General features: G+C 46.2%; 1 protein-coding gene across 1 annotated transcript in view; it reads right to left on the bottom strand.

The window, feature by feature from the left end:
- Pstpip2 (proline-serine-threonine phosphatase interacting protein 2) overlaps positions 1–11833 on the bottom strand; it is an 84228-nt gene that overhangs the window by 36840 nt on the left and 35555 nt on the right. The window contains exon 4 of the mRNA XM_029472120.1: positions 4825–4925. Within this exon, the coding sequence (XP_029327980.1) occupies positions 4825–4925 (101 nt within the window). The remainder of the gene's footprint in view (positions 1–4824; positions 4926–11833) is intronic.

Raw genomic sequence — 11833 nt, 5'->3', positions numbered from 1 at the left:
CTTCATTCTTTTCTTCCGCCCCGTCTAGATTCCTCTCTTTGCAGGGAACTGCCATTCTCAGTGAACCGTTCGTGTTGTGGACCGCGGGCGGGCCGCAACAGAGTCCGGGGTCATTTTGGGAGGCCTCCTCGGGGTTCTGCTTGGTATGAGTACCTTTCCCACTCCTTGTGCTAGAGGTACATTAAACTAACTCTTAGGTCAAAGTCTCACCCATAGCTCCTGACAATTGGAGACCTAAAAGTATGGTCCCTTGACTGCAGCTCAGATGTGTGAGCCTCGGACAACTGCTGGGGCTCCAGCTCACCCCTTAGATACAGGAACCAAATCCTGATGTCCCCTTGTTAGGAGAGCGTCAGCCCAGGCCTCCAGAGTCTCCTCGTTAGGGTTGGGGACTGTCTCGATGTGTTTGTAGCTCCTGGAACTGCTCACAGGTGAACCCAGAGCTTCTATCCATGCAGGACAGACCTGGAGTTGTCTCCATCTCAGTTACTTCCGTCATGGCAGCAGATCACTTGAGTTCCATTCTCCGGTATCTCCATAGAGTTTTCTATTTGACTTACTGAAGTTTTCATTTCCAATATTTCACTGGGCTTGTCTTGTATTTCTATCTGTAATGACTTCTACTCTCATATTAATTATGACCATCTAGTGTTTCTTATGCTTTTCATTGAGACTTAAGCACCCGTGTTTGGTCATTGGTTGAATTCTTCTTAAGTTGCCCTGATTCTTTCAGTGGAAGCGTTTTTAACATTCAACAAGGACTAGATTTCAGTAGGGCCGGATTGTCATTTTTCTCTATTACCCTGCTGTCTAGGACACCAGGCTCAATCCCCAGGGCTCCCCTCAGATTAGTATACTGTCTTCAAAATGGCCACTGTCAAAGGGCTATGAAAATACAGTAATCATTAAAGCAAAAAGCAAAAAGAAAAAAATACACCCACCATTTTAGGCAGTCACTGACAATACTGTGTGGGATAATATGTTAACTGCCATGGAAAGTAGGGGAAAGAGCACAAGACCAGTGATCGGTACCAGATCATGGAGGGGAAGCATGAATAGAAGAGGGGACAGCAGCAAGTCTGAGTCTGCTTGGGCTGAAAGTAAAACGAAAAGACATCAGTCAATCATTACAGTCAGATAATCTACAGCCACTCCAGCTCGCAGGAGGCTGGCATGCAGAAACCCTGCCAACCAGGGCAAGCCTGTGCTCCTTGAAAAGGGAGAATGAACAGAGAGAGAGAGAGAAAGAGGTTAAGGACATGAGCAAAAGAGACCCAAGCTAAGTTGCTAACCCATTGTTAACTTATCATTCATATTCACTGATGTTAAATACACAAGAATAAAGTAAGGGGAGAGGGCTGAGCGCAGGCTGGAGACTGGTGCAGTCTAGCTCGTCTCGCTGTCCCTTTCTTGGGCTCCCAGGAGACTGTGATACCGCTATGCATTCCTTTGTAAGGTTAGGTTGTGGATGCTGGTCATGCCTGTGGATGGTCCTTTAGGAGTCCAGTGGTCAACGCTGACCCTGCCCCTGTGTAACCCTTCCCAGTGTTCAGCTTGCTGCCTGGAACATGCCCTTGCAGTCAGATGGCTTCTCCAATCAGGTTTCCATCCCACCAAATACTTCATAGTTCCCATCAAAGTTCCTTCCTATAGACCAGAAGCATTTCTGGCCAGGTTTCAACAGCTAATCCCATGGCACTTGCTCTGAGTTTTCTCTAAGAGCAAGACCTAAGAGGTCTCAGCCACTGTCACCACGGAGTCAACAGAGGTCCTTTTAGAATGGCATCCCATGGCTTCCTAGTGCTGAAAAGGGTTTTCCTGGAGTCTCACCTCCCTCTGCCAGGGGTGCTCTGTATCCCTTGTTTGACCCCCTCCCTCCCTCTCTCTGACACTACTGACACACAGAGGAAGAACTCAAATGCTTATCACTGAAAGTTCAAGTGCAGATCTTCTGAGCTTCGCTGCGTTAGAACAGGACTCTTATCATCTGCTGCTTCCTCTCACTGGAAGCAGAATAGCTCCTCAAACCAAACCAGTTCCCAGGGCTTCATCTCCTGCTTTGGGAAGTTCCCTGGTTTGCTTTGGTATCAAAACTAGTGATAACTAAACATCAGCACCTCAGAAGCCACCACCCAGCTCCCGCTGTGTAATGCCCACAGCACCTAGCAGAGCATCCCTGTTTCCTGCCCTCCACCTTCCTTCCTGCACACTCCTCAAGAGCTCTTGAGAGGCCCTGTGGTTTCCAGGAGGAGGCCCTCTAGCATCCAGGCAACAGTGGGCAGAATTCCCCCATGTCCCCAGCAAACACAGCGATCTGCCCTGGGGAAAAGAGAGAGCTTTACTGAAGTGAAACTCCGGCATCATGCTCTCTAAAACCAGGGGAACCACCGCTGACACGCAGGGAAAGCTCTCAAGCATAGGGGAAGTGGTGGGTCCTGAGGACAGAGTCAAAGGAGGAACCACCAGGATGTTGCAGAAACCCCCTTTGATGGGAAGACCTTCTCCTAGAGCACCGCCCACCCGGCGTTTCCTCTTACCTGTCCATCAACTTGTCTATTTAAAAGATTTGCCGGGTATGGTGGCACATGCCTTTTAATCCCAGCACTTGGGAGGCAGAGACAGGCGGATTTCTGAGTTCGAGGCCAGCCTGGTCTACAAAGTGAGTTCCAGGACAGCGAGGGCTACACAGAGAAACCTGTCTCGAAAAACAAAACAACAACAACAAACAAACAAAGATTTATTTATTTTGCTTCATAAGTACGGGTGCTTCGCCTGCATGTATATCTGTGCCCTGTGTGTGCATGCAGACCACGAGGAGGCCAAAGAAGACCATTAGATCGTCTGGAACTGGAGTTACGGGTGCTTGTGAGCTGTCCTGTGGTTGCTGGGAGTAGAACCTTGGTCCTCTGCAAGGGTTTTAAGTGCTGGTAACCTCTGAGCCATCCCCCCAGCCCCCACGTTGTCATTTTTGGAACATTTATTATGTGCCGGGCATTCTTCTGGGTACCAGGATCTCTGAGTGACTGGGATAAAAGAGTTCCCTGGCGGAGCTGGCAGGTGTGTGCACCAATACTCTCGTTTACTACAAGAGGGGCGTGCGAAACGTAAAGACAGGACAAGGCACAGAAGAGAGGTCCTGCTCCTCTACTTTTTGCCTGCTAATTTACTCTTCCTATAAAGATTAATTCGTATTAGCAGTAAAACTTACCAGGTTTCACAATGAGATCCCTATCCATATTTTACCTCCCTCCTGGCTCTTCCTACCTTTCCTTCTGCCTTCTGCTCTGTTGGTCCCTTTACTTCCAGGTCTTACTTGTTTCCATGAACGAGAAAAAGCCTATTTGTCTTTCTGTGTCTGCATTATTTCACTTAAATGTGACTGTGACCTCCAGTTTCATCATCAATTTTCCTGAAAATCCAATACTCCACCAGGGACAGGGACACTTCTTCCCAAAGCCCTTACCCTTGCTCACTTTGACCCCTCCCTCCAAATCCCCCAGACCAGGAATAGTCCATATGCCAGCTCTTCCTCAGCAACTCACAGCCAGCACAATCAGGCACAGCCTTTCCCATCAGGCCTGAGGGCAGTCTCCGATGACGCCGTGCCTGGGGCTGGAGGAAGCCCCCAGCTCAGAGTGGGCAGCCAGAATGAAATCTTTTGTCCAAGTACCTGACGTTGACCCATTTTTTGCTCATTTTACTACATATTCCCAAAATGGTGCCCCCATTGAGTTATTAACTTCTTTGGAAGACCTGGGCTCCTTGCTCAGAGATTTTTACAGACATGAGTACAATGGCTTCCTTTTGTTGAGCAGGAAGCAGACACCTGGAAAGATACGTGTCCCTTGATGTGCGTCCCTGCCAGTTACCAAGGAAGCAGGATCAGAAGAGGAAGAGTTTAGACTCTGTCCCAGTGTTCTTTCCTGTATAGATCCCCGCTTCCTGCTTGTGCCATTTGTGACCAGGTTCAAGTCTAGTCCCCATAGTCTCAGGTTGTACTCTTCTTTGGAATAGGATCACTACAGATGTGATTAGCTAAGATAGAGGGCACCCTTGATCAGGCACTTCCTAATCTGTCAGACCAGGTATCCCTATGAGAAGATAATATAGAGGGCTGCAGAAGTGGCTCAGCGGTTAAGAGCATTGACTGCTCTTTTGAAGGTCCTGAGTTCAATTCCCAGCCATCACAGATGGCTCACAACCATATAGTAAATAAATAAATTTTTTTTTAAAAAAGAGAGAGAGAAAATAATGTAAAGAAACAAGTCAAGAGCTTCTCTGTGGTACTGAAGCGGGGCAGCTGGAAACTATGGCGCTGAAAGCCAGGCTATGTCAGAGACACCGGATACTATACAAACCACACTCTTCCCTAGGGTCTCCAAGAAAGGAAGATCCTGTCACACCTCTCACAGCCCCTCACTTTCTGGTGTCTAGATGAGGTCCTGCCTTCCTTCCTCTCACGGCTTGGGGCTACTTACTACCATCTCCAAGACTTCCTGTCCCTCACAGCAGTCAGAACCACCGGCCCCACTTCATTACCACCGGAAGCTCTTGACTTGTGTCTTCACGCTATCTTCTCATAGGGATACCTGCTCTGACGGATTAGGAAGTGACCCTCATCAAGGGTGCCCTTCTGTAAAGGCAGGGTGGGAGGGCCAACTGTACAAAGTTGTCCTCTGACTCCCACATGCCCACTGTGGCACATAAACACCCACAGACTAAAAAGAAATAACTTTTTCTAAAACAGAAAGAAAAGAGAAACCAATTGGTTCCTGGTCTGGGATAGGGGTGGGAGTCTTGACTCAAGAGGCCCGAGCGTCTTACCTTTCTTTCAAAAAGTCTTCAAACTCCTTGCAGTTCTTACGGCCATTGTTCAGATGCTGGATAATGCTGTCGTAGCCAATGGTGCTGAGAATGTCCGTGCTCTGTAAGATAAAGAATGTGGCATCAGGCTAAGGATGAAGAATTGGTGGGCAGAGGGGGCAGGAAGCCCACAGTGGGACTTCACTGGGTCACTTTTACAAAGACAGGTGCGTGACCCGAGAGAATGCAGAAAAGACGTCGAGATCAACAACTGGGAAGAATAGTTCAAACGATGACGCCGAAGGGCCACAGAATGAGAGGGACAAGCCAGAGGAGTAAGAGGCATATGGATATTTTCTAGTTCCATTTACTTGTCTGCAAAATCCATGATGTCCTCGTTTTTTTTTTTAAAGATTTATTTATTTTTATTATATGTAAGTACACTGCAGCTGTCTTCAGACACTCCAGAAGAGGGCGCCAGATCTCGTTACGGATGGTTGTGAGCCACCATGTGGTTGCTGGGATTTGAACCTCGGGCCTTCGGAAGAGCAGTCGGGTGCTCTTACCCACTGAGCCATCTCACCAGCCCATCGTTTTTAAATGTCATCCTGAGTGAGATAGCTCAGACCCAAAAGGACATACATGGTATGTACTCACTGATTAGTGAATATTAGCCAAAAAGTACAGAATGCCCACAATACAACCCATAGACCGTAAGAAGTGTAACAAGCAGAAAGGCCCAAATGAGGCTGCTTCAATTCCACTTAGAAAGGGGAAGGAAATAAACATAGGAGGCAGAGGGAAGGAGAGATCTGGGTGGGCAAGGGGAGAGGAGAAGGGGAACAGGATCAGGTATGGGAGGAAGGGGACAGGAGAGAAGCCCAGAGGGCCAGGAGAATGGGTGGAGATAAGCAGTATAGGGGAATGGGGGATGACCCTCTATAAAGTACCAGAGACGTGGAAAGTGAGAGACTCTAAGGACTCAATGGGGGTAACCTTAGTCAAAATGCCTAACATTGGAGAGAGGGAACTCAAAGAGCCCACCTCCCATAGATAGACAAGGCCTCAAGTGGAGGCCTACTAACTCACAGTCAAAATTTCTGACCCAGAATTGTTCCTGTCTAAAGGAACTGTAGGGACAAAAATGAAGAAGAGACTGAAGGAAAGGCGGGCCAATGACAGGCCCACTTTGGGATCCATCTCATCGGGGAGAGGGGCATGGGCCACCAAGGCCTGATGCTATTACTGATGCTATGATGTGCTTACAGACAGGAGCCTGGTGTGACTGTCTTCTGAGAGGCCCCACCAGCAGCTGACTGAGAGAGATGCAGATGCTTACACTCAACCATTGGGCTGAAGTCTAGGACCCCTATGGTTAAATTAGGGGAAGGATTGAAGAAGCTGAAGGGGAGAGCAACCCCATAGGAAGGCCAGCAGTCTCAACTAACCCAGACCCCAGGGCGCTCCCAAAGACTAAGCCACCTACCAGGAGCATACATGGGCTGGTCCAAGGCCCCCTGGCACATATATAGCAGAGGTCTGCCTGATCTGGCCACAGTGGGAGATGATTAACTTTATCCATGAGAAACTTGAGGTCCCAGGGAAGGGGGAGGCCTTGGGGGGAGCACTGTCTCATAGACAAGAGGGAGGAGGAATGGGATGAGGAACTGTGGGGGGGGGGACCAAAGGCGGTGGCAATAACTGGAATGTATATAAATAAAATAATAATTAGAGAGAGAGAAGGAGGGAGGGATGGGGTAGGAAGGGAAGGAAAGGAAAAAGGAAAGGAAAGGAAAGGAAAGGAAAGGAAAGGAAAGGAAAGGAAAGGAAAGGAAAGGAAAGGAAAGGAAAGGGAAAGGGAGGGGAGGTGGGCTGAAAATAAAAATATAACTAGTGGAGTTGGAGGGTTAACTCAGAGATCTCACACCAGGCAGGCACAACTACCTGTAACTCCAGGGGATCTGACATCCTCTTCTGGCCTCTGCAGGTACCCATACACTCATGATATGCATGGATGCACGCGCACACATACACACTCAAAATAAATCTCTTAAAAACAAATGTAAATGTGTGACTATCTAAATAAAGACATTTTTAAGGAGCATTACGCAAGTAGGGATACCAAGCCCCTGGCTCCATCCTCAATCTCACGATTGGAGCCTTCTGGGCATCCCCACTTCTGTAACTTCCTCTCCCACTTCTCCCACTCTGGCCTCAGCTTCTAACCTTTCTAACCCAGCCTCCCTCCCACAGGCTGGAGTAGCAGCCATTACACCTGGTACTGAGAATCAAATCTGGGGCTGGTGCATGCTAGAGAAAAACTACTGACTGAACTATATCCTGAGCCCTAGTTATTATATCAGCTAATAAAATGGTTAATTCATTATAGGTCATTTGGATTATGCACAAATATTATCGTTCCCATGAATAACTTTTTTTTTTTTTTTTTTTTTTTTGGTTTTTTGAGACAGGGTTTCTCTGTGCAGCCCTGTCTGTCCTGGAACTCACTCTGTAGACCAGGCTGGCCTCGAACTCAGAAATCCGCCTGCCTCTGCCTCCAAAGTGCTGGGATTAAAGGCGTGCGCCACCACCACCCAGCCCATGAATAACTTTTTACACACATTTAATTTCATACCAACTACACGCAAACCACTAACAAATTTATAAAGCCAACCTGAGATTGTATACTTGCAGCCAGGGGGGTCTACATTCATTCTGGGGAGTCAGTAAAAAACATACACATAAAACAAAAGCTAGAGATGAAGACAGTGTATAACATGGCCATATGAAGAACACGTGTGATTAATATAGTAGGGGAAAAAAAAGGCCAGGTACATCACAAGAGAAAGGGAACAAAGGAAGGTGAGCAGGTAGGACAGGGTCCTGACATATTCCCCAGGCTGGCCTGAAATTGACAAAGCTCCTAACTTAGCCTCCCAGGTGTCAGAATTACAGGTGTCTGTCACCACTACTGGCAAAGAAATGGGATTTAAATTGAGTCCTTTAAAATAACCTGGCTCCGTGTGAAAAAAATATAAATGTATTTCAAATGAAATGGCAATGACAATATCAGAATTTAAGAGATGAGGCTCAAGCTGGAGAGATGGCTCAGCAGTTAAGAGCATCGACTCCTTTCCTGAAGGTCATGAGTTCAAATCCCAGCAGCCACATGATGGCTCACAACCACCCGTAGTGAGATCTCATGCACTCTTCTGGAGTGTCTGAAGACAGCTACAGCAAGTGAGTGGGGCCACAGCGAGAAGAAAAGGTGTTTGAAAATTTCTCAGTGTACTTACATATAATAAATAAATAAGTCTTTAAAAAGAGAGAGAGAGATGGGGTTCAACTGGCTGGTTGCTTGTGTAGCTTGCAAACGGCTGGTTTCAGTCCCCAGCACTACAGAAGCTATGCAAGGTGGCACATAGCTGTATTCCCAACACTCTGGAAGAAGAACCAAGAGTTCAAGATCAGCTTTGGCTATATCATGGGTTAGAAGCCAGGCTGGAGTATACCAGACTTTAGATAGATAGATAGATAGATAGATAGATAGATAGATAGATAGATAGATAGGCAGGCGGGCAGACAGACAATAGAAGTGAACAAAAGAGAGGTAACCTAAGCTTTTACTTTAAGTAGCTCAAGAAAAAGAGCTAGATAAACTTACAGTAAGTGGTAGAAAAAATGTAAAGTAGTGAAATGAAATAAAGAAAAATGGGCTGGAGAGATGGCTCAGAGGTTAAGAGCACTGACTGCTCTTCCAGAGGTCCTGAGTTCAATTCCCAGCAACCACGTGGTGGTTCGGAACCATCTGTGATGGGATCTCATGCCCTCTTCTGGTGTGTCTGTCTGAAGACAGCTACAGTGTACTCATATACATAAAATAAATTTTTAAAAATCTTTAGAAATAAAGATACACAATTGAGAACACTGATTAAACCAAGTCGTCCTTTGATCAGTTAAATAAAATTGATAAGGGGGAGAGAATAAAATACAAATTGCCAATATCAGAATGAACATGTGAACATCAATACAGATTCCAATCAGTAGAGATTCTATAGATGTTATAAGCTAAACCTAGCAGGTGTGGCGGCACACGTCTGTAATTCCAGCACTTGGGCGGCTGAGGCAAGGAGAATTCAAGTTCAAAGCCAGCCTGGATGACATAGTGAAACCTTATCCCAAAACACCCAGAAGATGGGGCTGGAGAGAAGACTCAGCAATTGGGAGATCATGATGTCTTCACAGAATAAAAATGCACTGGGCAGCTCACAGATGACGCCTGGAATTCTAGGTTCAAGAGAATCGAACCAACCTGTTGTCTCTGACATCACCAGCATTTATATACACGTACCCACACACACAGACACACATATAGATACATATACATATTTTAAAACAATTTTTTACTAGAAAAAAAAGAAGGAAACGTCATAAAGTCTTTTAAAAACACAAATGAGCATAAGAAGAAACCAATCTCTGAATTGCTCTATATCTTTACAGAAACATAAAACTTAAAACTTAAAACTTTCTTCACTCCCAGTGAAAGAAAACTGACCCAAAGCACAGCATGGTGGGACATTTCCTTTAATCCCAGCACTCTGGAGAAAGAAGCAGTGAGTCTCTGTGAGTTTGAGGCCAGCCTGGTCTACATAGTAAGTTCCAGAACAGCCAGGAGGACACAGAGAAACCCTGTCTCCAAAAAAAGAAAAGATAGTAAGGCAGGGAAAGGAAGGAAGAGAAATAGAGAGGAAGAGGGAGGGTAAAGAGAGAGGAGACAAGAAAAGGAAAGATTTTAAATGTTATAGTGACAAAAAATATAAACTAGTCTGGAATAAACTGTAGTGAGAGTTTAGATTTCTTTACAACCCCAGTTATGTTCCGTGAGTGTGCTTTTGCTTTAATCCCTGATGCGGGATAAGAGGCTGCTTCCAGCAGGTGATTACGATTTGCCTCGAGCAATAGCAGGGGTGTGATTTTGCCAGCTGCAGATAGTTTAGTTCTGGGGACTCTGGAGTGGGTGTAAATGGCAGAGCCCTGAGAGGTCCTGCGGCGTCGGCTGCTGCGCCCTCGCCCTCGCCCTCGCCCTCGCCCTCGCCCTCGCCCTCGCCCTCGCCCTCGCCCTCGCCCTCGCCCTCGCCCTCGCCCTCGCCGTGGCTGGCCCACTCTGCTACTGTGTCTGCTGTTGCCTTTGCTATTGCTGGATTGCTGTTTTGCCAGACTGCTGGATATTCTGCTGAGGAAGATTGGACTTGCCCCCCAAAATCCAAGCTCCCTCATCAGCAGAAGTAACTTATGGAGGTCTATGCCCCCTTTCCCCTCTAACTTTTCTCTCCTACCTAGCATTGGGGGTGTAGAAGGGATCAGGGTAGAATAATGAATAGTGTGTGTGTATATGTGTATATATGTGTGTGTGTATATATATGCATATATATATATACATATATATACAAATACATAAATATGTGTATATACACATATATGTATGTATATATATATATATATATATATATATATGCCAGCAATAAACACTGATGTTGTTGCAAAATCTCATTACTGGAACAACCAAAAAAAAAGCATTGCTGAAAGAAATGTAAGAAGTCCTAAACAAAGGAAGCCATGCATCTTTTTTTTTTTAAAGATTTATTTATTTATTATATGTAAGTACACTGTAGCTGTGTTCAGACACTCCAGAAGAGGGCACCAGATCTCATTATGGATGGTTGTGAGCCACCATGTAGTTGCTGGGATTTGAACTCAGGACCTTCAGAAGAGCAGTCGGCACTCTTAACCACTGAGCCATCTTACCAGCCCCTGGAAGCCATGCATCTTACATGAAAGTGTGAATACGATTAAAAAGCTGATTTTCTCCCAATTGCCCTACAGATTCAACCCAAATCTTCTTCTGTGTATGACTGCCATTTGGACCTAAAATTCATGAAGAGTTACAAAGGACCAGGACTAGGCACAAAATAAAAACACAAGAATCGGTTATTGAACTGTTTTATTTAAAAAAAACACAGTTGCCACCAGGCATGGTAACATACAACTGTAAACCAGCACTCGGGAAGTAGAGGCAGGAGGCTGAGTTCAGGAAGAGCCTTCAGTGCACAGCAAGCTGAAAGCCTGTCTGAGCTGCCTGAGACGCTGACTCGAAGGCTGGAAGGTTCCTATCACCTGACTTGAGAACTTTCCACGAAGTTCCGAGAAGTGCGATAACCAGATCTGCTCAGTAGAACCCTGAAGATAAACAAGTAGAAGACAGAACAGAAATAGAGACTCATTTGTCTATAACCAACTGACTTTCAGCAAAGGGGCCAAAGCATTTTAACTCTTCAGAGCAGATGTTCCTGGAACAAGTGTGTAAACTGAATGGGGGAAGGTCTGCATCCATCTACCGTACACAAAAGTCAGTTTGAAGTGAACGTGCATTTAAACGTAGAGCTAAAATACAATGGCTTTAAAGGAAAACATAGGAAATTATCTTTAAGAACTTGAGGTCACCAAAAAGGAGCCATGGTGGGCTGGGGAATGGCTCTGTCTGTAAAGTGCTTCCCTGGAAAGCTTGAGGAACTTTCCCTTGAAAGCTTGATTCCCCAGAACCCACACAAAAAATCCCAGGGTCCACCAACCAAGGAACATACATGGGCTGGACCTAGGCCTCCCTGCATGTATGTAGCAGATGTGCAGCTTGACCATCCTGTGGGTCCTCAACAACTGGAGCGGAGACTACCCCCAAAGCTGTTGCCTATCTGTGGGATATGTTCTTCTAGCTGGGCTGTCTTGTCTGGCCTCAGTGGGAGAGGGAGCACCTAGCCTGCAGAGACTTGAAGTTCCAGGATAAGGGGGATACCCCGGGGGGCCTCACCCACTCAGAGGAGAAGGTGAGAGGGTATGGAGGAAGGATTGTGAGAGGGGGCGGCCGGGAAGGGGACACTGAGTGGGATATAAAGTGAATAAGTAAAAGAATAATAAATGTAGATTTTAAAAAATGCCAGGTGTGGTGGCTCACTTGTAGCCAGTACTGTGAAGG

Source organism: Mus caroli, chromosome 18 (assembly GCF_900094665.2).
Source record: "Mus caroli chromosome 18, CAROLI_EIJ_v1.1, whole genome shotgun sequence".
NCBI classification, from domain to species: domain Eukaryota; kingdom Metazoa; phylum Chordata; class Mammalia; order Rodentia; family Muridae; genus Mus; species Mus caroli.
Note: the sequence above shows the minus strand (reverse complement) of the source record. Positions and strands in the feature narration are given on the sequence as shown.